This window comes from Chelonia mydas, chromosome 13, assembly GCF_015237465.2.
Source record: "Chelonia mydas isolate rCheMyd1 chromosome 13, rCheMyd1.pri.v2, whole genome shotgun sequence".
Lineage (NCBI taxonomy): Eukaryota > Metazoa > Chordata > Testudines > Cheloniidae > Chelonia > Chelonia mydas.
Genome location: NC_051253.2, coordinates 31,460,488 through 31,487,148, shown reverse-complemented (window position 1 = coordinate 31,487,148; position 26,661 = coordinate 31,460,488). Strand labels below are relative to the sequence as shown.

General features: G+C 49.6%; 2 protein-coding genes across 2 annotated transcripts in view; both read left to right on the top strand.

Annotated features, from left to right (window-relative positions):
* FAM83C (family with sequence similarity 83 member C) overlaps positions 1 to 3,217 on the top strand; it is a 29,363-nt gene extending 26,146 nt beyond the window's left edge. The window contains exon 4 of the mRNA XM_007053942.4: positions 1,808 to 3,217. Coding sequence (XP_007054004.3) covers positions 1,808 to 2,777 — 970 coding nt within the window. The 3' untranslated portion in view covers positions 2,778 to 3,217. The remainder of the gene's footprint in view (positions 1 to 1,807) is intronic.
* Positions 3,218 to 5,631: 2,414 nt separating this feature from the next.
* EIF6 (eukaryotic translation initiation factor 6) lies at positions 5,632 to 19,979 on the top strand. The gene is made up of 6 exons (XM_037915899.2): positions 5,632 to 5,882; positions 9,249 to 9,334; positions 11,351 to 11,526; positions 15,269 to 15,445; positions 17,126 to 17,307; positions 19,617 to 19,979. Exons 1-6 carry the CDS (start codon positions 5,776 to 5,778, stop codon positions 19,624 to 19,626), a joined length of 738 nt encoding a protein of 245 aa, XP_037771827.1. The 5' UTR covers positions 5,632 to 5,775; the 3' UTR covers positions 19,627 to 19,979.
* Positions 19,980 to 26,661: the final 6,682 nt, after the last annotated feature.

Sequence of the window (26,661 nt, the reverse complement as noted above, 5' to 3'; positions counted from 1 at the left end):
ATAATGACACAATGGACATAACCAAACTGAACTTATTGTTTTGAATTATTCTTTCCTCTGGATTCCCAGCAGGTCCTGTGTTCTCTGGCCATAGTTTAGAATGAACCCAGTAAGGGTAGAAGGGAAACAACCAAATACCCAGTCAGTTAGGCTTGAAAGGCAAAGGCAGGAAGCCTAAATCTCATCTTGCCAAGCAATGCAAACCAGGAGCAACTCAACCAGTCACTTGGTTGGCACCAGAATAAAACCAGTGTGAGCCCAGCATTACATCAAGGGGCCACACGAGAGCTCAATGCATTAATCTTGCCCAGAAGGTTGTGAGGATTAACAAGCGCTTTCACTGGCATATCCAGGGAGGCCGCACATTACAGAGGCTGAGATGACAAGCATCTACACTATGGGCAGTGAGGGCGAGAAGCTGGACCAATCAGAGACATCCAGTGACAATAACCACAGGTCAAAGAACACCTGGGAAACGGCAGCAGCTTCTAGCCAGCTGGTGCCACGAAGAGGCAATGTGGACAAACCAGCCCGTGCGCTGCAGCATTGGCAGGTGCCAGGGACAGCTAGGCTCAGTCCTTTCCCCTCCCTCCACATTGCCACCACTGTCCTACAGGGAAAGTCTTGTCCAGTTCCTGGACACCTCCACAGGCTCCCTGCAGAGCTCAGGGTGTCTCCCCTGCTTCTCAGAGCAACAGCCAAGGGACTCCTCCTTCCCCCCAGCTCCCTGTGTTCATCAGTGCTACCCCCCCAAGCTTCCTGCACGACTGCCCCATGCACCCACCTGTGCCCCCCTGCCCTGCCCACCTGTGTCCCCACCCTCCACTGCCCACACTCCCCCTGCCCTTCCCACCTGTGCCCCAACCCTCTGCTGCCCATGTTCCCCCTGCCCCCCGCCATGGCGCCTCCCCCACCCCTTGCTTCCTGCTGAAGCGCTGAGCAGGGAGCTGCTGGCAAAGATCAATGTAGTGTTTGTGAAGCACTCCTGCTTGGTGCTGCATGCTCTGCCCCCCACAGCACCCTTCTCCCAGCACCACACACCGTGCCAGCCGCTAATGCTGTCCCACCGCTGGCAGGGTAACGCCCCCTGCACCTTCATGCAATTAATATTACCTGTTGTAGAATGCAGATGAAATGTGTGGACCCAAAGAGTCACAGGTGCTAATGTGACCTGGTCACTGTCCAAAATTAAACAGTTTAACCCAGGTTCGGGGGTTGGTATCCTGAGACTTCAGCGGGCTCAGTACCTGGCAAACACACCATTAAAAATCCCTTTTACCTTGTACCAAAGATACAGAAAATACAGTGAGCCAATCCCAGAGGCTCTGGTAGCCTCTGCCTTGCCTCACCCTGTGCCCAGTATCCCCCAGAACACCCACCCACCAGAGCCTGGGATCCCCCCACTCCAGGGGGATCCCCTCTCTACAGCCTGGGATCCCACTGCCCCAGAGAATACATCCTCTACAGACCGGGATTTCCTGGACACATCCAGTCCCCAATCCAGGATCCCCCCCCGCCCCTTGGGGACACATCCAGAGCCCCCCACTCGCCTGGCCCTCCTCCCTGTTGCGGTTTAAACTGCCTACAAGAAGCCAAGTATGTCTGCACCCCTCCCCACCCCATGTACAGCCAGAGCCCACGGCGTGACATCCTTCTCCCTCTGGTGAAACAGACACCTTCCCCTGAGACCATGGGGGTCAGGCACCAATGTATTACAATGCACACGTCAGTGTGAGGATATAAATGATGTAATATCTATGGTAAATCATTCAAAGGTTAGAAATACCCGCTAATTATCTCTTTCCAGTTTTACTTGGCTGTGCAGTCAAGTTCACACCTGCTTGGTGACACACTTCCGAGGCAAAATCGTTGAGGACTTTGACAGAGAATTCCGAAGCTTATACACAGAATCCAAACCTGTGCCTGCTTTCTGCATCCTCGAGGCTGGATCAAGCCCTGCTTCAGCTCACACCTCAGCATGGACCTTCCAGTCTCTCTTAAAATCTGCCAAACCGAATGAAGCTGGAACCGCAAGCCAGGCCAGTAGTCTCTCAAATTCAAGCATTGAGAGCATAAAGATGTCTCCTTTTCGGAAGAACTCCACCTACAATGTACTCCATGAAAAGCAAGACTTGGGTCCTGGTTTCATCAATGAAAAGAGAAAGGAAGCCATCAGCTCCATGAAGCCAAGTGACTCCAAGCAGCACTGGGAAATGTCAAACTCTAGCCACAACACTTCAGCTAAATTCAAGTCTGCCTTATATGACCAGCCTAATCATAATTCACACCAGGCATCCTTGCAGCCAATGTCTTTCCCCATACTAAGCTGCAGTGAACCTAATCATCTAGAAAATAAGGCACTGGCTAAAACTAAAAATGGCCAGTTGCTCCATCACTCTGCCATGAGACAGGGACCAAACTTACGATCCCCCTCTGAGAACACTAGTACAAATGGGGCAAATACCAAGCAGAAAGCACCCAGTGATGTTTCAAGTGGAAAATCAATAGAAAGCAGCAGCAAAATATGCAAGAATGAGAAAACGCTGACTCTTGGGCATAGTAAACTGGACCTGATTATCCAATACAACCAGTTAAAAAGTGAGTGGACAGCTGCAGTCCCAAGCTCTGCTAGACTCAGTGATGAAGTGCCAAAGGAAAATAGCTGCAATATACACAGGGATGAGAAAACACTGACTCTTGGACACAGTAAACTGGATCTGATCACAAGTTATAACAAATCAAAATCTAAGCAAATATCTAGTCAATTTGGGCCCTAACCTGTTCTCTCTTGTCCTAGGGTGTGTCTACACTGGCCCAGCTGCCTAGTGAAGTAGGTAGTGAAGACGCTACCTACTCAGATGGGAGGGGTCTCGTGGCGGCACAGGTACGCCACCTCTACAAGAGGTGACAGTGTGTCAACAGGAGAAGCCCTCCCATTGACATAGTGTTGTCTACACTGGGGGTTGGGTCAGTGTAACTACATCACTCAGGGGTGTGGATTTTCCACACCCCTGAGCGACTTAGTTACATTGATGTAAGTTTGTAGTGTAGACCAGGGCCTAGTTACATTCTCCAATCTCATTCCCAGAGTTACCATAATTTTTTTTGCAAAAAGAAAAGGAGGACTTGTGGCACCTTAGAGACTAACAAATTTATTTGAGCATAAGCTTTCGTGAGCTACAGCTCACTTCATTGGATGCATTCAGTGGAAAATACAGTGGGGAGATTTATATACATAGAGAACATGAAACAATGGGTGTTACCATACACACTGTAACAAGAGTGATCACTTAAGGTGAGCTATTACCAGCAGGAGAGTGGGGGGAATAAACATGGGGAAATAGTTTTTCTGATAGTTTTATCTTGTGTCAGTTTGAAAACAAACACAAAACACAGAGTAACATGATAAAATAGTCCAGGCTTCTACATTCCTTTAGCCTGTATTAAAAAAGACCATTTTACTACAAGCTTTATTTTAAAAATAATCATTTGACATAGAATCTCAGGGTTGGAAGAGACCTCAGGAGGTCATCTAGTCCAACCCCCTGCTCAAAGCAGGACCAATCCCCAATTTTTGCCCCAGATCCCTAAATGGCCCCCTCAAGGATTGAGCTCACAACCCTGAGTTTAGCAGGCCAATGCTCAAACCACTGAGCTATCCCTCCCCATTTACATCATCCTCTATAGTTCTTTGATTGGTTCTTGGTGATTTAACTAGGGTTCTGTTTAAATTAAGAGGAGTATTTAAAGATTTTCTTTTCCTATATCAATTTTGTTGACCGCTGACCTGATGTTATGACTTAAGGCTACGATTTTATCACGGAAGTCACGGACTCCATGACTTCCAGAGACCCCTGTGACTTCAGCCTTGCAGGCGGTACAGGGACCCCCAGCAGCTGAGCTCCCCATTTTGTAACGGATATATTTAGTAAAAGTCACGCACTGGTCACGGCTTCTGTGAATTTTTCTTTACTGCCCATGACCTGTCTGTGCCTTTTACTAAAAATACCTGTGCCAAAATCTTAGCCTTACTTATGACCTATGATCCTATCTCCTGTCTCCTGGGTGATTTTATGCTTGCTAGAGGTAAAATGATGTAATAGGAGTATAAAATTGTATGTATGTGGGTGTATGGCTTGTTAGCATGGAACATGCATGGGGGCAAATAGGTGAACATAAGTATATGGCTTATTAAGCTTGTTAAAATTTAAGGGTCTATCATATTAGGTTAAGGCTTTGTGAAAGTAATTATTTTAAAGACTGAACTGTAGCTGAAATGAGAGAGACCTAAGAAGATAATCCCAGATAAAATATTTTTTACTTTCATTCTAAAACAAAATCAAATAACCCCAAACAGGTCCAGTACTCCACAGAACTCCACAGGAAGGGAGTTTGGGGGACTTTAGCAATGAGGTTGCTATGCAGTATCTAAGCAGTTAGACTGCTTGTACATATAGGAATTATTAAGAAATAAATGATATAAGAGAGGAATATCAATGCTTGATACTTAATTAAGGACACCCCAAAGGCCACGTATGGTTAGGGACAGCTATTCACCTTATTATAATCAGGATAAAGCATGAAATGGTATATATCTGTACTATCACCATAAGGAAGGGTATAAAATATCACACCCAGTTCCCATTTCTTGGGGTGCGTCAGGTCCCCAAGACTATGTAAACTGAATCAGGATCCACTTTCTGATGGGCTCCACTTATGTTCCCTATGGTCTCCATACGTTGTAAATATGCACAATGTAAGACTGTAAGTAGGAGCGATGCAGGAAACCACTTTACTGTACTTCTCTTATTCTAATCTTGGTGTATATTGATCCTTTCCTATAATTTCAATTATAGTTGTCTGTACTAAATAAAGTTTGTGTGTTTCACCAAATTCCATCTTCTTAATTAACTTTAAGTAGCCGTCTAGGAAAAGAACCTGTTATCTATGATAAGAGCATGTTGCACCCTAATACATAATCTTGTAAGTGTGATACCTGTTCAGGGTACAACTTGCTGACAACAATGTTAAGAGAGTTGGTGCAAACTACATTAAAAAAGTAAATTAAACTTACAACTAAAAATATCAGTGTCCAGTCATGGGATTGTGCATGCATGTATGTGTTTGGGGTGAGGATGCAGAAGAATAAATGTGAGAGCATGCATGTTGCTGAGCAAGGCACTGCCGTTCCTGGAACGAAGACTGTCGGGAAGACCTCCGCCCTCCGGCACGCTGGAGCTCTCCACATTGTCTGTGAGCCGGCCAGAACTCCCCCTGGGGCTGGTCCCAGACTCTGGGCTGAGCTCCTGCAGGAGCTAAGGACCATCACAAACCTCGCGACCTTCCACCCCATTTGCAAAGTGCATTCCTCTGACTTTGCTTCTCTACTAGGAACACATCGCTGCCCCCAGGCAGGCGCGAGGACAGGGACACCTGCGGCGCGGCGCGGCCCCCCTGTGGGCGCGTGGCCGTCACCGGGCGGGGCAGCCCCAGGGAACGGCGCGGAACGGGGGCCCCGGGGGCCCGAAGTGACGGGCGGTCGCCGGCCAGGAACAGACCCGAGCTAAGGCTGCGGGGGAGCGCCGGGCCGGGGCGACAGGGGCCGAGCTCCGGCGGCCTCGCGGGCAGCAGCAGCCGGGGCCTCCCTTCCCAGCGCGGGGCGGCGCCTCCCGAGGCCCGCCCCCGCCCCCGCCCCCGCCCCCGCGCCGCGCCGCCTCGCGCCGGCAGAGCCGAGGGCGGGGCAGCTCCACCCGCGCGAGTCTCCGCGCTCCGGCCATGGCGGTCCGCGCCAGCTTCGAGAACAACCACGAGATCGGCTGCTTCGCCAAGCTCACCAACCGCTACTGCCTGGTGGCCGTCGGCGGCTCGGAGAACTTCTACAGGTCAGAGCGGCCGGCCGGCCGCGGCCTCCCTCGGCCCCGCCTCGGCCCCGGCCTCCCTTCCCCCCTCCGCCTCGGCCCCGCCTCGGCCCCGGCCTCCCTTCCCCCCTCCGCCTCGGCCCCGCCTCGGCCCCGGCCTCCCTTCCCCCTTCCGCCTCGGCCCTAGGCCCGGCCTCCCTTCCCCCCCCGGCCCCGCCCGCCCCGCCTCGGCCCCGGCCTCCCTTCCCCCCTCCGCCTCGGCCCCGCCTCGGCCCCGGCCTCCCTTCCCCCTTCCGCCTCGGCCCTAGGCCCGGCCCCCCTTCCCCCCCCGGCCCCGCCCGCCCCGCCTCGGCCCCGGCCTCCCTTCCCCCCTCCGCCTCGGCCCCGCCTCGGCCCCGGCCTCCCTTCCCCCTTCCGCCTCGGCCCTAGGCCCGGCCCCCCTTCCCCCCCCGGCCCCGCCCGCCCCGCCTCGGCCCCGGCCTCCCTTCCCCCTTCCGCCCCGGCCCGGCCCCGGCCTCCCTTCCCCCTTCCGCCTCGGCCCTAGGCCCGGCCTCCCTTCCGCCCCGGCCCCGGCCTCCCTTCCCGCCCCGCCCCCGCCTCGGCCTCCCTTCCCCCCTCCGCCCTAGGGCCCGGCCTCCCTTCCCCCCCGCCTCCGCCTCCGCCTCGGCCCTAGGGCCCGGCCTCCCTTCCCCCCCCTTCGCCCCCCCGCCTCCGCCCCCCCCCCGGCGCCCGGCCTCCCTTTCCGCCCCCGGCGCCCGGCCTCCCTTTCCGCCCCCGGCGCCCGGCCTCCCTTTCCGCCCCCGGCGCCCGGCCTCCCTTTCCGCCCCCGGCGCCCGGCCTCCCTTTCCGCCCCCGGCGCCCGGCCTCCCTTTCCGCCCCCCCCCCCCCGGCGCCCGGCCTCCCTTTCCACCCCCCGGCGCCCGGCCTCCCTTTCCGCCCCCCCCCCCCCCCCCGGCGCCCGGCCTCCCTTTCCGCCCCCCCCCCCCCGGCGCCCGGCCCTCCCTTTCCGCCCCCCCCCCCCCCCCCGGCGCCCGGCCCCCCCCCCCCCCCCCCCCCCCCCCCCCGGCGCCCGGCCCCCCCCGCCCCCCCCCCCCCCCCCCGGCGCCCGCCCCCGCCCCCCCCCCCCCCCCCCCCCCCCCCCCCCCGGCGCCCCGGCCTCCCTTTCCGCCCCCCCCCCCCCCCCGGCGCCCGGCCTCCCTTTCCGCCCCCCCCCCCCCCCGGCGCCCGGCCTCCCTTTCCGCCCCCCCCCCCCCCCCCGGCGCCCGGCCTCCCTTTCCGCCCCCCCCCCCCCCCCCCCGGCGCCCGGCCCCGCCCGCCCCCCCCCCCCCCCCCCCCGGCGCCCGGCCTCCCTTTCCGCCCCCCCCCCCCCCCCGGCGCCCGGCCTCCCTTTCCGCCCCCCCCCCCCCCCCCCCGGCGCCCGGCCTCCCTTTCCGCCCCCCCCCCCCCCTCCGGCGCCCGGCCTCCCTTTCCGCCCCCCCCCCCCCCTCCGGCGCCCGGCCTCCCTTTCCGCCCCCCCCCCCCCCCCCGCCCACGCCTGCCTCCTCGGCCCTGGGGCCGCCGCCCCTCCTCGACCCTGGGGCTCGGCCCTTCCACCTTCCTAGGGCCCGATACCCCCGCCCCCCTTGCAGTCTCGATCCTCCTGGAAGAAGAGGCTGGTGGTTTCTAATCCCGCGGAGGGGTGTAAAGAGCCGGGATACAGACAGTCTCCTTACACAGCTCTGGCCTCCCATAGTCCGGCTGCATCTCCTTAGAAAGGGGACTAGAAATGAATGTGTTAGGCCAGGACAGGGTGCACCATTAAGTCATAGCCGTGGCTCTCAACCTTTCCAGGCTACTGTGCCCCTTTCAGGGGGCAGATTTGTCTTGCGCACCCCAAGTTTCACCTCACTGAAAAACGACCTGCTTACAAAATCCGACATAGGAATACGAAAGTGTCACAGCGCACTGTTACTGAAAAATTGCTGACTTTCTCGTTTTTACTATATAATTGTAAAATCAATTGGAATATAAATATTGTACTTACATTTCTGCATGGAGAGCAGTATAAACAAGTCATTGTCTGTATGAAATTTTAGTTTGTACTGACTTTCCTAGTGCTTTTTATGTAGCCAGTTGTAAAACTAGGCAAATATCTAGAGGAGTTGATGTACCCCTGGAAGACCCCTGTGTACCCCTAGGGGTATGTGTACCCCTGGTTGAGAACCACTGGCTTATGTAACAGCATCGTATTTCCAATATTCTCCATTCCTTATGTTTCCCAGCTTCTTGTTTGCTTTTTGACCACTGGTGGTGTTGAGCAGAGGTTTCAGTTGAGCTGCCCACCTGGATACCCAGGGCTTTGTCTTGGCTTGTTGCATTTAACTTACCAGTAAGATGTATGAGTAGTTCAGACTGGTCCCTCCAGCCTGTGTTATCTTGCATTTGTCAATACTGAATTTCAGTTGCCATCATGTTGCCCATTCACCCAGCTTGATTATGTCCCTCCGAAAGTCCTCACTGTCCTCTTCGGTCTTGATTAACTTAGGGCGTGTCTGCATGTACAGCACTGCAGCAGTACAGCTGTTGAGGTACAGCTGTGCCCCTGCAGCGCTTCTGGTGCAGATACTCTGTGCGGATGGGAGAGAGCTCTCCTGTCAGCATAATAAAACCACCTCCATGAGCGGCAGAAGCTCTCCTACATACTAGTGCTGTGCACACATGTGCTTATGGCAGTGTAACTTATGTTGCTGACAAAACTGTGTAGTGTAGACAAGGCCATAACCTCAAATAATGGTGTCACATGTAGTTTTAACTACCTCACTGTTCTTCCCTTTATCCAGATCATTGATAAATAAATTAAACAGCAGGTGTCCTAGTACAGGCCCTAGAGGTGTCATTCTTTGTTTTCTAAGCCTTGACTGTACTTCACCTCTCACTCCACGAGTACTTGAGTTTCCTTATTAGCTTCCTGTGAGAGTTTGTCAAAGGCTGTTTTGAATTTATTTGGACTTCAATCAACCTGTTCTTTATTCACTGTGTTGCTGGCATATTCAAAGAATTCTAGTCATCATTTTAACAGGAAATTAATTCATTTTAGTTGTGAAGACCGTGTGGGTCTAATGGACAGGGCACACTGCATTGGGGCTCAGGAAGCCTGAGTTTTATTCCTGACTCTGCCATTAACCTGCTGTGAAGATTTGGGCAAGCCAGTGAACTTCTCTGCCCCTCAGTCTCCCCATTTGTAAAGTGGAAATACTCATTTTTATAAAACAGGTCAGGAACATCAGATCTCCTTCTCAGGTGTATTGACTTGATTTTCCTTGGGGTCTGAGTCCCTCTGGATTGAATGGGATTCTCTGTATATGTCACTCTTTGCTTTGCAGCATCATTTCACTGTCTGTCTTATTGCAGTATCTTTGAGGGGGAGCTTTCTGAGACCATCCCTGTTGTTCATGCTTCCATAGCTGGATGCCGGATCATTGGGAGAATGTGTGTTGGTAAGTCACGTCCTTCAAGCTGATACCTTTGTGATGTGCTCTGAATGGGGATTGGGCCGGAACATGTCATTTCACAAGATTCTAGACTCTCATTCTGCAGTATAAGGAAGACTCTGGGTCAAGACGATCTGGATCTGCCTAGGAGCCACCCGTTCCCATATTGAACAGGGATTAGAGTTTGAGGTTCCAGCTGTGACAAACAGGGGATGATAGGAGGGTTGCAGATATAGCCCCATGGACCTGAAGGGACTTCTTTTCTGACCTCTGGCCAGCAGAGGTCGTTGAGCGGAGCCAGGCCTGAGGGTGGGACAAAGGGGTGGAACTGGGAAGACTACTCTCAAATTGATACATTTTTGATTTTGGAAAGAAAAGAAAAGCCTCTGTGTGGAGGGAGGGACCGGGGGTAGAGCCTATGCCACATAGGGTTTGGCTTCTGTTGTGGGGGGGGAATCACATAACCACTCCTCTGCAGCATTGGGGGAGGTGTTTCACATGCTTCTACTTGTGGGGATGGGGAGTTGCTTGTCATGTGTAAGTTTCTCTTACCGATAAATCTGCAGGGAATACCCTGTTTTGATGGGCATTAATGGTTCAGCATCTAGCCATTACAAATACACATCGCAAAAGCAATATTCCTCCTTTCACTTGCATGTAGCCAGGGACACAGCAGGACGCAGCACTTGTTTTTACAATCCATTCCAGTGAGAGGAAAGAGAATGTTTGTCCTTTATCAGTTTGTCTGGAGAAGCGTTTGACAGATCTTGATTATTACTGCGTGCCACATTAGAGTAATGAAATGAGCATAGTTGGGAACACCAGTTAGATTCTGCAGATGCTAGACTGCTAATAAGGGATTTAATTTCTGATTAAAAAGGGGAAAAAATTGAGGTTTCTGCCCTTTTCAGTTTGCTTGGTAGGGTTTTTGTAAGGAATCTCCTCCCCTCCCCCGCTTGTGTTTTATGTTAGAAATTCGGGTCCCGTTTGCTCTCTGAGACTGTAGTCACTGGGGGACTTGTGAAATCCTGAATTTTACAGGCCAAGAAGGGAAAATGAATTTTAATCAGACTGTTTTAAAACTGTTTTTAATAACACCTAGTTAACCTTTTGAGGAAAGGACACCTTTGTTAAAGGTTCTATCTACACGGTCTGCATAATTAACGAGGCCTGAGACCCAGAAGCCCCTCAAGTAAAACCAGGATAGACCATCTAGACATTCCTGATGGCTAAGGCTGTTTTTAAAATTTTTTTTAAAGGCAAAAGACTATCTTAAGAAAACAAACCAACACTCAAATCATTCCTCTTGGGGACTTTCTCCCTCATAAAGAAGCAACAACAACCAAGGGTACATCTGCACAATGATGATAAACCCACAGCTGGCCTGGGTCAGCTCACTTGGATTCAGGGTCTGGTGGTCGCAAGGACCTTCCTAAAGGCCGCCTTGGACTCGGCAGATTTGGCCACTCGCACGATGGCTACCGCCATAGCCATGAGACGCAGCTCCTGGCTTCAGGTCTCGGGGCTCCCGTCTGAGGTCCAGAATACTGTCTGGGACCTACCCTTTGACTGTTCTGGACTCTCTTCAGAGCAGACAGACTTTAGGTTCCATAGTCTAAAGGACTCACGGGCAACCCTTGAATCCCTGGGGATTCACGTGCCGGCCCCCCAAAGGAAGCTGTTCAAAGTTCGGCCCACCCCATGCTTCTACTCTGCTCCTCCCAGGACTATAATAGGAAACAGGGCAGGAGTAACAGGAGGTGCCCATCTCTGTCCTCCTCAGGCCTCAAAACCAAACTTTTGAAGTTGCACCTGAGGCCTCGTGAATTATGCAGAGCGTGTAGATAGAACCTTTAACAAAAGTGTCCTTTGCCTCAGTCATGCTGAAGACTAGGTTGGGGGAGGTGCTAGGTGAGCCTGAGGAGCCCCGAGGCCAGCTTGTTTGAAGGCTAAGAAGTGGACAAGCCAGGCAGGTGAACACCTTTGACTTGGTCTGAAGCAGAACTCCTTTTTTTCTTTTAGGGAACCGGCATGGTCTGTTGGTCCCAAGCAGTACAACAGACCAGGAGCTTCAGCACATCCGCAACAGCCTGCCAGACTCAGTCCGAATCCAAAGGGTGGAGGAGCGGCTCTCAGCTTTGGGCAATGTCACCACATGCAATGACTACGTTGCACTTGTCCATCCAGACCTTGACAGGGTAAATGGCTTTTATTCTTTTACAAGTTCAGTGGAGACCTTTAAAGCAAACCCCGCCCTAGAGCTAGACTTCATAGTTATTGGGGTTTGCTTGGAACATTTCCAGTTCATGCCAAGTAACACAAGGCTGCATGCTAATAGCGCTTGACAGCATGGGAGCCTGCTTTACTTAGCTTTTCATTCTTCTCAGCAGAGGAATGGCAGAGTTGGCGTCTGCTCTAAAAGGCTGCCTCAAGATTCAGCTTTGACTGCCCTTCATTCTCCCTTTCACTAATCCTTATTTATAGGGCAGATAAAAACACAAGCTCTGCCCTGAAGAGTTTACAATCTAGTGTTCAACATACAGACAGTCCTCGGACTTATGACACAATTGGTTCCTGAAAATTTTGTCGTAAGTCATAACTCGGAACCGCAGTCCACCCTATTGCGGGACTGAGCATCGTGAAGTCAAAACCAATTGTCATAAATCAAATCAGGATGTCAGTTCAAAGTGTCGTAAGTCGAATGTCGTAAAGTCAAAGACTGCCTGCACTGGGACTAACGGAGAGGTAATATAATGAAGGAGAGCAGTGATGACCATATCAGGTGGTTACTCGCTGGAGGCACATGTGCATCTGGATGGCTAAACTGCAACTGATTGCCCACAGTGCATCCAGTGAAAAAATGTGGATGAGTTGGATTTTAGGGGGCTTTGAGTGAGGGAAGGGGTGATGAGCTTGTATCCTGGTGTAGAGAGCATGGAAGAAAGCAGAGAAATGGAAGTCAGGGACCAAGAAGCACAAAGGCTGTCATGGTGTGGTTGAGGGGGCAGAGTAAAAGATTAAGTTACAGGCATAGGCAGGAACAGAGCTGTACACGGCTTTGAAACGAACAGGAGAATGTGATGCAGTTGAGAACAGGCAGTCAAAAGAGAGATGCAAGGAGTGGGTAATAAGGTGAGATTCGGCAGGGCAGATCATTGGAGGCAGGGTTTTGATTGAATTGGGGGCACAGTGTGGGTGCCAGGGAGTTCAGACAGAGGAAGGTTGTGAAATTGAAATGGGAGATGATTAGAGAGTTTTAGTGGTTGGGCTTGAGGAAAAGCTGTTAAAACCTGAATTCTGTGTTTCCTTGCTAGCAGAGTGCAGCCAGTGTTATGTTGGTTGGTTCCTGCCAAGTGAATTTCCACCCTGCCTGGGCGCCCACCGTCTGCAGGTTTAGCCTCTCCAACACTTCTGTTCTCATTAAACAAGTTCATTACTGCAAATTGATTTGGTTCTTGGTCTATCAAATTCCTCTCCTGGGGCCATTTGTCTCCTTCACTGCCTCACTTAGCCCGTTTCTCTCCTTAGGTAAGTTTCATATTTTTTCTCCCCAGGGTCATGTAGGGGTCCACCAGGGTCTCCAGTGGGACCTGTGTCCCTTGGTGAAGGTGTCTAGGAGAAGTGAAGTGCAGGGCCATAGGAGCCCCTTGAAGCAATTGCTCCTTGTTCCATGTGCTGCTGGGCATCTTCCACTCTGTCCACAAAAAGCTGGTTAGCAAACTGCCCAGGAAAGCGTGTTCTCTGTAATACTCGGTCTGGGATGATCTTGTGGCTGAAGCCCAGTTCTGCAAGTCAGGAGGCTTGATTCTGTTCTTAGCTGCGCCTAAGACTCCCTGTGTGATGTTGGGCTAGTCATTGAGCTTTCTGTATTCCAGTTTCTTCTTCAGGAGATAATACCCCACAGGTGTCTTAATGTTCAACAGATCAGTCAGGATCAGGACTACATTGTGCTTGGGGCTGTACAAACGCATATGAGGACATGGCTCCCTGCCCCAAAGAACTTACAGTAGATGAAGAATCTAATGCTCTAACTTAAAAAATGCTTTGAGATCCTTGGATAACAGATGATGTACAAGTGCAGAGTATTGGTGGAGGCAATATTTGTTGCTGTGTTCTGGTGTCTGAGTGTCTTTCCTAGGCTGTTGCACAACGGATGTTCTCCTCCCTCCGAATACACAAGGGTATGAATTGGACAACTACGAATCAGATTTGTCAGTGAGGGCTGTCAAAGACTAGTGCTCACTATTGGATTTGGTATCCATGCTTGAAAGAAGAGACAATGTAATTCCTCCACCTGTTCCCATTGAGCAAGTATATGTTCCATTCAGCACCTGAACTAGGGGGAAAGGTTCTCTGTCCGTGCTGGTGATCTCACTTTTAGAACTGTTATTGCTTGTTTTACAGTAGCATCTCAGCGACCCCATTGCACTAGTTGCTGTACAAACATAGAACAGACACAGTCCTTGGCCCAAAGAGCTTCCAATCTGAGTATAAGGCAAAAGACAGTCGTATATAACAAACAGGTTGGGGGTAGAAGGAAACAATGAGCCAGTATTGGCAGCATGATAGGCAGTGGTCTTAGGCAGCAGGTGGCCTAACTTCAGGTTTTGGAGACATCACAGCAGAAGGAAGCATGAAAGAGGACAGGGAGGGAGATGACTTTGTGGTAGTTTAAAGTTTCTCCTGTGTGTAGGGCAGCATGGGTGATAGTAGGAGATGCTTGTTTGAAAGTTTAACAAGTGGGTGGTAGAGGCTGGCATTACTGGCAGAATGGAGTTGAGTCAACATCTCAATAGCATGTCAGAGATGCAAGCTTGGGTGGGGATAGGCTGTGATGGGCCTTGAAAGTGAATGCAAATAATTTGTGTTTGCTGTGATGGAGCAGGGGGAGCAAGTGAAGGGATGCAAAGAGGGGTGACAGTCAAAAAGAGGTGCCAGGAAAGCTTACCTTTGCAGCCATGTTTTGAATGGATGTAAGTGAGGTGAGGAGGGATTTGTCAAGGCTGGAGCAGAGCAGGTTATAGTAATTGAGATGGTGAGAGGCTAGACAAGGGCTTTAGCTGTGTGGCTGGAGAAGAAGGGCGGTCTTAAGTTTTTTGCAGGAAAAAGCGGCAACATGCAGACACATGGGTGTGTCAGTCTAGAGGGCCATGTTGAAGATGATACCCAGGTGACAGGGAAGATGGTGGTGTTACCCACAAGGAGAGGGAGCATTTTTGAGAGGTTAAGAGCTCTGTTTTGGTCATACTGAGCTTAAGCTGACAGCTGGACACTCACCAGGAAACCTGAGACACTGGCTGAGGTTTTAGATGGAACAGAAGATGACAGGTCTGGAGTGGAGAAGTGGGTCTGTGAGGAATCGTAACATAAAGATGATAGTTGAAGATTCATAGATTCCAAGGGCAGAAGGAGCCACTGTGATCATCTAGACTGACCTAGAGACCTTTCCCCAAATAATTCCTAGAGCAGGTCTTTTAGGAAAAACATCCAGTCTTGATTTAAACATTGTCAATGATGAAGAATCACCACACCTTGGGTAAATTGTTCCAAGGATTAATTACTCTCATAGTTAAAAATTTATACCGTATTTCCAGTCTAACTTCAACTTCCAAAATGACCAAGTCATGGACGTGCGGGTAAGAGTGAAGAGGAGGAGCATGGTTGAATGTGTTGAAGTCGACCGGCAGGTCAAGGAGGAGAATGATGGAGTGCTAATTGTTTTTTTTGTTGTTGTTGGACCTAACAGCAGATGTAGTTAATATACCTACAAAATGAAAATCTGAGCTCTTGAAATCAGAATAGGTTCTTCCAAAACACCCGGAGCAAGTTTTCTCCCAAGCATAGCTCTGCTCCCTGCTCAACTCGCGTGGGGTTTCTACATAATGTTCTGAGATAACATTTGTGCCAAGGACACACACTTCTCATTTTATGTATTTACAGGAGACTGAAGAGATCTTGGCAGATGTGCTCAAAGTAGAAGTTTTCAGACAGACGGTTGCAGACCAGGTTCTGGTTGGAAGTTACTGTGCTTTTAGTAACCAGGGAGGACTTGTGCACCCAAAGACTTCAACTGAAGACCAGGATGAGCTCTCCTCACTGCTGCAAGTCCCACTTGTGGTAAGGCATTTGTAGACTTGTGCCTTCTCTCACCCTTCCCACCCCAGAGTCTTCTGACTGTTGGAGAGGTTTGGATCGTCACAGCTGTACCACTTTCCAGCCTCCATGTTGTGTCCTGCCCCCAGGTGCATTGTCTGCCTTGTCTAGCTTTTATCAAGCAGCTATAGCGTGTGGACTTGTTAGTTTCACCGCTGCCCACATGAAAAGAAGCTGTGCCCTCTCCCTGCTGCTAAAAGGCTCTCAGTAGTGTGTCTTTCCTCCTCCCACAAATAGCTTCTCAAGTCTTCCGGGTACCAAATGCCCCAACTGCCAAAATCTCTCACTCCAACTTCTAAAATGCAGCTGTGTGTTTCAGTGCCAAAGTCTCTGGCAAACAAAGTTGGGGTAGTAAAATAAATGTAATTATTATCAGTGTGAGCACTGCTGTGACTCTGTGCTGATTGCCCTGGGCACTGCGGGGAGGAGATGGCCTGGAAGGCAGTACCACAAAGTTCTGGGTTTGCTGCCTGAGTGAAGCTGAATGGGCTGCATAGGACACATTGCCTGTTCACAAGGTGTTGCACTCTGATGGCAGACGAGAGATCTGCCCTATAGCATGTTGTCATCCTCTTGAAGCGTGGGGAAGGAGTGATGTGATTTGGCCTTTGCTGGCCTTTTAAAAATTCCAGTGATAGAATTGTGTTCCCTTTGAACCACGCAGTGGCAAGCTAGTCCCCAGTCTGATTTGTGACTTTCAGCATAGCTGTAGAGTTTAGTTTCCCATCCGTTTTTTGCTTGATTTGTGTGCAGTTAATTTCTCCTCTGAGTTTAAATGCCTCTTTGCTTTTGTTCTTGTTCTGCTTTTCTTTCTTTAAAGAGGTCAGCTGTCCTATTAACACCTTCAATTTAGTTTTTCTAAAGTGTATTTTCCTCCAGCAAGAGAGAGAGAATAAGTTTGTCGCAGCACTGCCTTCAGAAGCTGTCTGGTTTTATTTGTAGCTTAGCATTGTTAGTTCTCTAGTTCAGTGGTTGCTTTAATTGCTTTGGAATCGGAGGTCTCTGTAGCATAAACCTGGTGTGTAGCAGTTGGGCTGAGAGGGGAAGTGACTGCTCCTGCTCTGGGACTACATAGGGAACCCACTGCTTCCCAGCCCAGTCACCATGCCCTAGGAGCGCTGGGCAGTGTTTAAGCCAAAGGTTAGAAACCTGAATTAGGAGCTGATCTAAAGTTTAGCAACTGAGCAGAGGGGACAAGAGGTTGGATGTGGGGAATAATGGCTGTACGTTGTCTCCTGTTCCTCAGGACCTTGGTCCACCTTTCAGCGGAAGTCTCTATCCTAGAAGAAAAGCTGCTCCCAGTCACCACTGTCTCCTAAACAAAATTTTAAATAACCAAATATTACATTGTCCAATTAGATAGATGCAGATAGTTGAACCAGCATTACCCATATAGGTCTGCTTATGGATGGAACCCACATGAAAAAACTACCGTTCTTCAGCCCAAAAATGTGTCCCGTCAGAGGAGGTAACATTTTCAAACAAGATGATAGCCATTGTGGTGACAGGAGTCTGCGGGATAGTTTGGGCTGGTACCCTTCCCTGGTGACTAGCAATGCGATAAAGTATAATTGATTAACTGTTTCTGTTGCTGTCACTGTGGTCTTGTGCTGACCCCTTTCTTTCCCTGTTTGTTTTTGCCAGGCTGGAACAGTAAATCGTGGCAGTGAGGTTATTGCTGCAGGGATGGTTGTGAACGATTGGTCTGCCTTCTGTGGGCTGGACACAACCAGCACAGAGCTATCGGTTATCGAGAGCATCTTCAAACTGAATGAAGCTCAGCCGAGTACCCTTGCTACCAGCATGAGAGATTCCTTGATTGACAGGTAGGTGGGATTGCATACTGTGCACGTGCATCTTCAAAACCTGCAAAAATGTTAGCAAAGACATGCTAGCCAGGATTTGTTTGCCAGGATTCATTGCTTGCCGTCGGCTTTTCTTTAGATTCTACGTTTTGCCAAAAATTAAAGATACAAGCTGTATTTTCTTTAATTCTTCCTTGTACCTTTTTCTGTTAGTCACTTTCATAAGCATGCTTAGGGCTCTTGTTACCTCTATGATATTATAATGGGAACCTACTAATTCTCACTATAATTAGTTTCCAAGCCCTGTCCTCAATTTTCACATGCTCATCTTCTAGAAAATGTAGTGTATGGGCTGAAATTTTCTATGCTTGTTTCCGCCTGAAGATTAATTTTATTTTTGAGCAAAAGCCCTTCAGCTGTGTTTGAGTACAGTGAGTGAAAAGTACAGTCATGACAAGCATTTTGACCATACTGTTTTAGACATACTAAAACAAAAATGACTGAAGCTTGAACTTTGGCCTGGATATAGTGTTTAAGGACTAGCACCTTTGCTTGGTTTGCAAGGGAAAAAATTGGTTATGATTAACCAGAAGTTCTAAGCATTTGAAAACAATGTGCTGAAGATGTGTGCTAGATTTTTTTTCCATTAAGCCTGTATGTTTGCACGTGGATGCGTAGCTAAATAGTGCACTTCTCAGTGCTCTGTGACATACAACATTCATAGCTTTTACAATGACTGAATCGGTTTCCTTCGAACTGGGCTGGAATTCTGGAGCTGTGAGATCTGCAAAACTGTCAAAGTTTGACCAAGCCAAGACTATAACAGGGTTCAAAAAAGAACTAGATAAATTCATGGAGGATAGGTCCATCAATGACTATTAGCCAGGATGGGCAGGGATGGTGTCCCTAGCCTCTGTTCGCCAAAAGCTGTCAATGGGCGACAGGGGATGGATTAGCTGTTCTGTTCATTCCCTCTGGGGCACCTGGCATGGGCCACTAGTGGAAGACAGGATACGGGGCTAGATGAACCTTTGGTCTGACCTAGTATGGCCGTTCTTATATTCTTCTTGCATTCTTATGAATAAAATTTGATAGTTTAAAAATTCTTCATGTTTAAATTTAGCACATTCATCTTTCCCAAGGCCATCCTGGCTGGTACCCTCCAGCCCCTTTATTTCCGCAGTTTGTGTGTTCTTCAAGGCTTTTATCCAAGTTAAACTAATCTAAGACCTTAGCCATTTACACAGCTGTGACTCTCCCACTAGTTCTAGTGATGATGACCGCTGTTGTCACCACTTGCTACTGTTGGTGGATGAGCACCCACTGTGGGACGTTGGTGGGAGGTTTTTGCAATGCAGATGCAGCTGTATAGCTTGGGCCCGACTTTCACCAACTGGGCCTGTCACTGTTTGAGGACTGACAGGGATTTCACCGACGTGATAGTAGAGACTGCTAAAGATCTGGGATTTCTCAAAAGTTACCAATTAAAAAACGCTTTTGGGCGCAGCAGTGGGTCAGATATATTTCTGCTGCCTTAAACAATGTGCTTCCTAGGTGTAAGTGTGCTGTCCCCTGCCCTGGCCTGAGTGGCGTGGTGCATCATGTTCCTCCCCAGTGATGGCTGTATAGGGGTCCTTGTATATGAAGTTTACAAGGGGTTTTGGAACCCTTTGAAATGAAAGACCCTATGAAAATAAATTTTCTAAATGAGCTGGAAATTTACAAAGTCTAGGAACCAAGTCTCTTTACCTGCCCTTATAATTATGATTGTACCCCCTTTATAACATGACTAATATGGTGCCAGCCGTGTGTGGATAAGCTACATAGACATGTCCCTGCCTGAGTGCTCACAGTTTAGTGGCTGGGTCCTCACTTCCATTGTGGCTCCTCTGTCACTCCAGTTGAAAGGTCCCCTTTTATGCCAGCCCACAGGAATGGTCCTTGGGGATATCCAGTGAAACAGTTTTATGCTGCCTCCCCAAAGCCCCTGGTTTAATGCGTGGCTGTAACTGAGCATAAGTTAGAGCAATCCTGAGGCTGCTTGAACTTTCTCTGGGAGCGATGCAGGTCCCCAGGCATGGCTGCAAATGCTAGAGACGTACCATGTTCTTATTGGCCTGGTGAATCTGGCTGCGAGCTGTCATTTGGTCCAGTGCACTGGTTCAGTATTACTCTTGATTTATGTAACTTCACGTTCTAAGACTGCTAACCCTCAGGAACTATAGGGCAGAAAGCTGGTAAGTGAAGAGATTGATGTGCCTGCAGCTGGAGATGCTGACTGCCCTTACCTGCTCTCCGTTTGTTAAACCTGATTTCTGTTTTCTTTCTAGTTTGACATGAGAAGTGCTGCTCTGACCTTCCGGCTCTGACTAAGGAGCAGAGTGCCAGGCTCCTATTCCATCTGCTTTCTGGATTACAGACCCCAGACCCCTCTACTGTCATTTCTGTGGGCCCTGCTGAGAGGATGCCACATAACCAACATTTTTAATGTTCTGTTTGCTACGTCCTACTACAAAAACCTGGCAAACAGCATGAATGAGTTATAAATATGAAGTGTTCTGTATCCCTGGCTGCCAATTTCCAGTCCTTTCAGTGGTCTCAGCACTGCAGGAATCTGTAACATTCGAGCTTCTCTGTGCGTGAAACTGACTTGGGCTCTTACAGCAGCTAAAGATGCTTTTGTTCACACTTCAGTTCTGGTCTGCTTCTCTTTGCATTGGGCTGTTTACTGACCACCCCACCCCCGAGCGATTTTTCTCATATAAACGGGAATGGTTTTCTATCACACAGCTATATATTTTAAAACCCACATAAAATGGCTTAATGAAAGAGCATAAGGCTTCCTCTCTCCTGTTGCTAGACAGTTCTTCCCAGGCCCGATGGCCGTAGGCTACTTTGCCCTGGCTGTAGCTTTACAGAAAAGGTCTGAGGTTGCAGGCACCAAAGATTGTGGCTGTTTGGTGCCTTTCTGAACTCAGCTGTTCTCTGTCCCCAGCCGGCATCCTGAAGCTGTCCCTTTGGTGTGGGGAAACAAGCGTATCAAAGGGCAAGTAGGTGTCCGTTCTGCTTACAAACTCAAACCTGACTCATAAGGGACAATCCAGGAGTGATAAGGAACCAGGTGGGCAGCCAGAGCTCTGAAAGCAAAGGGTGCCTCTGGGATTCATGTTGGAGAGAGAAGACCAAGTGCCCCCCCCAGCTGTTCAGTTCATGTATCCTTCTAACATGGGAGCAATTGGCGCCTGGCCCACAGACAGCGCAGTGGAGCCTTGGGAGAGCTGCTCCCTCTTAGCTGTCAGATATACATGCTCCCCACACCCTCCCTGACTGCTTCTGATTGTCTCCTATTTCACATTGCTAAAGACGTAATGTCTGTGATCCCCAGCGGGGCAGCTCCTGCGAAAGGAACTGCAGTTAGAGCAAATGGCTGAGAGCCTTTGCCTGTGGCACTGGGCTCTGCCCTTCCCCCAAGGTGCTTAGAGGGCTCTCTCCCTGGTCTCCTTGCACCTTCAACATGCTGCTTTGGTGGGAGGAGAAGGTTGGTCCATGGTCTCCTCACACCGTGTTTGTGTGATTTCTTGGGAGTCTCCAACTATCTGGCATGTAAGTGGGGGGTTGCCCTGTAGTTAGAATTTCCTTTCCAAACTGTCCTGGTGCGCCTGCCAGGAAGGCACAGAGGCGGGCTGGCAACGCTGCCAAATAAGTTCAGTGGGGAAGGAAATCAGGAAGTTGCACCCTGCTGAGCAGGAGCAGGCTTGAGAAGAACCCAGGCCTGTCCCTCAAAACCCACAAGGCGATTGGCACGAAAGGAGGTAACCGGGTGGATAGGGGCACTGCGTGTGGGACACAGCCAGCATCTGCTCTCACTGCAACATGGTTCTGGCTCTGTGCTGCTCTGGCACCAGCCCAGCTGTTCTCTGCCCCTGGCAGCCCCAGTTCACAGGCCACCGGGCTCGTGACTGCCTCATTGGCCTGCCTGCCCTGTCAATCCAGCTGACTTTGAACACTGGCTTCTCCCCACTGGCCCTGGGGACCTTCAGTGTCACGATCCTGATACCTCTTTCGCCCTTCCTCTTTCTCCTGGTACTGGGAGAGGGCCAACCAATCCCTCCTCCCCCTGCTAAGTTTCAGTATGGGGCCAAAGCCCCCTTACATGGAGATGAAGGGGTATGGGGGGAGGCTGTGACATGGGGATGGGAAGGTGATAAGGGCAGTGTACAGATGCCTCTGCAATGGGGAGATGGGGCTGTGACCCAGGTGGAAGAGTGAAAGGGAAAGCAGGGGAGGAGGGGGCTGTGCCCTAGTGCTGGGAGTGGGAAGGGGGGCAGGGCTGTGAATGGGGAGGCAGGGAGTAGGGTGGAGGCTTGTGTTTGTTGGTGGGAGTTACAGAACAGACCTATTGGGGGCAGGATTTCCTGGGGGAGAGGTACGAGTGCAACATCCATTCGGGGGCGGGGCGGGAGATTGCAGTGGTGTCCTTCCCAGTAGGGGCCACTGTTGTGGGGAAGTTTTCAGCATTGGGGCACTACTGCAGGAAAGCCCAGGAAGTTTGGAGAGGTGCCCTATTGAGGGGCAGTGGGGAGAAGGTGGCTCTGTGGGGGAGGGTCCAGGACCCTGGTGGGGAGGGGCACAGCACAGAGGGGACTCTGGGGAGGGGTGGAGTTGAAGAGCAATGGCTGTGGGGGGAAGGGGAAGGCCAGAGAGGCCAATATGATTTCTCAACAGAAAATGCCTTTTCCACAAGGGAATTTGCTGAGACTTTTCCACTGAACCCAAACGTTTCATCTGGAGTCAGGTTGACATGACTAGAACTATTTCAGTTTGGGTCAGTTCAACATTAATCCAAAGTGCTGGGTGCCTTGTGCCCCGTCTCTACGGGCAGGATTCCCTGGCTGGACCACATCTCCCACTATGCACTGGGGCCTGACTGAGCTGCTGTGGTGCATCATGGGAGAGGTGATCTTGCAGCAGTGCACAGCTCACAGAGAGGACTGGGGGGGGTCCCATGAGGCTCTGGGCCAGCTCAGACAGAGGCAAGTCAAGGTTGAACTGATCTTCCTGTTCTGTGAAAAATGGTGCTATTCTGGCTTTGTCTCAGTTTGCAGCAAAGCACATGGTGAAATGTCAGAATTGCCCAGGGGCCGGAAAGCCTGAGTTTTGACCAGCTCTGTGTGTGAGAATGTTTGCCGAAAGCCAGCAAGGGGGGCTGCAGGCTGGGAAACAAGCCCCTGATCCTGCATTGCAGCCACCCAGGAACTGCTGCCACAAGCTAAGATGGGGCCATGCAGAGGAGTGTAACCACGTCTCATCAGCACCATGAGCCTGTGCTTACATTTGGGTTTCCACTGACACCAATTCTAGAGTCCTGTATGGATACAAAAATGGGGAATCGCAGCCAATCTGCAAAGACGGTAAACAAGGCAACCGCATGTGTGACTGCAGATATCCACGGATAGAAAGCAGGTATCTGCGGGATTGCAGGGCTCGACTCCTACCTTGTCTCTTTCAGCTTGTGCTCTCGCGAGTAAGGGAGCACAGATGCAAGGCTAATAGAGACTGCAGAGCGATGCAAGCGTCTACATGCATGAGATTGGGATGGTCGCTTACCCAGATCATCCCAAGCAAATGCCATTAAACCCTCCATCTAGGTACTACACCACCCAGTCATGTGTTTTTAGACATCAGATAGTTTACAGAAACTCTAGTTTACATATGCCTTAAAAACTTTGGGAAACACTGGCACTATATTTCATATCCAAAGCCAGCTGGCCATAGCAACATGAATGCAATTGTATGGATCAGAGGGGAGAGGGAAACAGCTGATGTATTTTAAAAACATCTAACAATAAATGACAATAGCTTTTCCATTCATATTAAGGTCAGAGATCTTGTGAGCTACAAAGTATTGCATTTCAGCCTGACTGTTACCAAGCTCCCATTTTAGCAAATGCAGATTTGCAAATGTAAAACGTTGCACACAGTTTTGCGAGCACTTATAGTCCCAAAATATAGGTGTCAACTATGTGAGTCCCAAAGTGTACCCACAAATCAGGGACAGTGGCAGAAGTGACCTAAACTGTGCCTGAAAAAAACTTAAAAGCACAAAATTGTGGCTATTATTCTTTATACCAGTATAAAATCATAGGACTGGAAGGGCCCTCCAGAGGTCATCAAGTCCAGTCCCCTGCACTCATAGCAGGACTAAGTATTATGTAGACCAGGGGTCTCAAACATGCAGCCCGCAGGCTGTATGCGGCCTGCAGAGTTATTTCCTGCGGCCCCGCTATAGGCGCCAACTCCATGGGCAGCCAAGCTCCCCTCCCTCGAGTGCACCACGTCCCTGCTCCTCCACCTACCTCCCAGCGCTTCCCGCTGCCAAACAGCTGTTTGGCAGCGCTTAGGACTTTCCAGGAGGGATGGGGGAGGAGCGGGGCTGCGGCGTGCTCATGGGAGGAGGCAGGGCTGGGATTTGGGGAAGGGGGTTGGAATGGGGCAGGGAAGGGGTGGAGTTGGGGTGGGGACTTTGGGGAAGGAATGGGGGCGGGGAAGGGGTGGGAAGAGGTGGGGCATGGGGCAGGGCCTCATGGATGGGGGTGGAATGTGGGTGGTGCTTTAACCAAAATAATTCTAAAAGTAAAGGTGTGTTTTGTCATTTGAGTGAGGTGCATTACTGAGTGGTTATATTTTATTAAAACCCGTCTTCACATTACAGTTTTTAAAAAGTTAATACATTGACTTTTAATAGCATACTATATTATTCTTCATTTTTGACCATATTTTTGTATGAAAAGGTTTCAGTGATGCGGCCCTCGGGCCAATGTATTAGTCCTCATGTGCCCCTCGTGGTGATTTGAGTTTGAGATCCCTGATCTAGACCATTCCTGACAGGTGTTTGTCTAACCTGCTCGTAAACATCTCCAATGGTGGAGATTCCACAACCTCCCTGGGCAATTTATTCCAGTGCTTAACCACCCTGAGAGTTAGGAAGTTTTTCTAATGTCCAACCCAAACCGCCCTTGCTGCAATTTAAGCCCATTGCTTCTTGTCCTGGCCTCAGAGGTTAACGAGAACAATTTTTCTCCCTCTTCCTTGTAACAACATTTTATGGACTTGAATACTGTTATCATGTCCCCTCTCAGTCTTCTCCAAACTAAACAAACCCAATTTTTTCAAAAAGAAAAGGAGGACTTGTGGCACCTTAGAGACTAACAAATTTATTTGAGCATAAGCTTTCGTGAGCTACAACTCACTTCAGCGGCTGCATTCAGTCCACTCGTTATGCCCTTCCAGAATGACTGTGACCCCCTGGTAAATGGGACTGAATGCATCCATGGACTGAATGCATCCGATGAAGTGAGCTGTAGCTCACGAAAGCTTATGCTCAAATAAATTTGTTAGTCTCTAAGGTGCCACAAGTCCTCCTTTTCTTTTTGAAAAAATTGGGTTTTTTTCAATCTTCCCTCACAGGTCATGTTTTCTAGACCTTAAATTATTTTTGTTGCTCTTCTCTGGACTTTCTCCAATTTGTCCCCATCCTTCCTGAAATGTGGCAACCAGAACTGGACTCAATACTCCAGTTTAGGCCTAATCAATGTGCAGCAGAGCAGACAAATTACTTCTTGTGTCTTGCTTACAGCACTCCTGCTAATACATCCCAGAATGAGGTTTGCTTTTTTTTGCCACAGTGCTACACTGTTGACTCATATTTAGCTTGTGATCCACTGTGACCCCCAGATCCCTTTCCGCAGTACTCCTTCCTAGGCAATCATTCCCCATTTCGTATGTGGGCAACTGATTGTTCCTTCCTAAATGGAGTTCTTTGCATTTGTCCTTATTGAAATTCATCCTATTTACTTCAGACCATTTCTTCAGTTTGTCCAGACCATTTTGAATTTTAATCCGATCCTCCAAAGCACTTGCAACCCCTCCCAGCTTGATATTGTCTGCAAACTTTATAAGCGTATGCTCTATGCCATTATCTAAATCATTGATGAAGATATTTAACAGAACCAGACCCAGAACTGATCCCTGCGGGACCCCACTCGTTATGCCCTGCCCACATGACTGTGAACCACTGATAACTACAGTTAGATAACGGTTTTCCAACCAGTTATGCACCCACCTTATAGTAGCTCCGTCTAGGTTGCATGCCCCTAGTTTGTGAGAAGGTCATGTGAGACAGTATCAAAAGCTTTACTAAAGTCAAAATATGCCATGTCTACCACTTCTCCCCACCCCCCTCCACAAGACTTGTTAGCTTTCTTTGACAGGGTATCAGGTTGGTTTGACATGATTTGTTCTTGACAAATCCATGCTGACAGTTGCTTGTCACCTTATTATCTTCTAGATGTTTGCAAATTGCTTAATTATCTTTCCAGGTACAGAAGTTAAGCTGACTGGTCTGTAATTCCCCAGGTTGTTCTTATTTCCCTTTTCACAGATGGGCACTATATTTGCCCTTTTCCAGTCTTCTGGAATCTCTCCCGTCTTCCAAGATAGTTGCTAATGGCTCAGGTATCTCCTCAGTCAGCTCCTTGAGTATTCTAGGATGCATTTCATCAGGCCCTGGTGACTTGAAGACATCTAATTTGTCGAAGTAATTTTTAATTTGTTGTTCTCCTATTTTAGCCTCGGATCCTACCTCATTTTCACTGGCATTCACTATGTTAGATATTCAATCACCACCAACCTTCTTGGTGAAAACCAAAACAAAGAAGTCATTGAGCACCCGTGCCATTTCCACATTTTCTGTTATTATTTCTCCCCTCCCGCACTGAGTAACGGGCCTACCCTGTCCTTGGTCTTCCTCTTGCTTCTAATGTATTTGTAAAATGTTTTCTTGTTACCCTTTATGTCTCTAGCTAGTTTGATCTTGTTTTGCATCTTGGCCTTTCTAATTTTGTTCCTACATACATGTGTTATTTGTTTATATTCATCCTTTGTAATTTGACCTAGTGTCCACTTTTTGTAGGACTTTTTTTTATTTTTAGATCACTGAAGATCTCCTGGTTAAGCCAGGGTGGTCTCTTGCAATACTTCTATCTTTCCTATGCAGTGGGATAGTTTGCTCTTGTGCCCTTAATAACGTCTCTTTGAAAAACTGCCAACTGCCTCCAACTGTTTTTCCCCTTAGCCTTGCTTCCCATGGGCTCTTACCTACCTACTCCCTGAGTTTGCTGAAGTCTGCCTTCTTGAAATCCATTGTCTTTATTTTGCTGTTCTCCCTCCTACCATTCCTTAGAACCATGAACGCTACCATTTCATGATCACTTTCACCCCAGCTGCCTTCCACTTTCAGATTCTCAACCAGTTCCTCCCTATTTGTCAAAATCAAATCTAGAACAGCCTCTGCCCTAGTAGCTTTCTCCACCTTCT

What these genes read in the sequence shown, in the direction of transcription:
- EIF6 (XM_037915899.2), top strand. Translation starts at nt 5,776, where the DNA reads ATGGCGGTCCGCGCCAGCTTCGAGAACAACCACGAGATCGGCTGCTTC. An exon ending in GGCTCGGAGAACTTCTACAG is followed by an intron (nt 5,883 to 9,248) that starts GTCAGAGCGGCC and finishes GTCTTATTGCAG; the next exon opens with TATCTTTGAGGGGGAGCTTT. An exon ending in TGCTGCAAGTCCCACTTGTG is followed by an intron (nt 15,446 to 17,125) that starts GTAAGGCATTTG and finishes TGTTTTTGCCAG; the next exon opens with GCTGGAACAGTAAATCGTGG.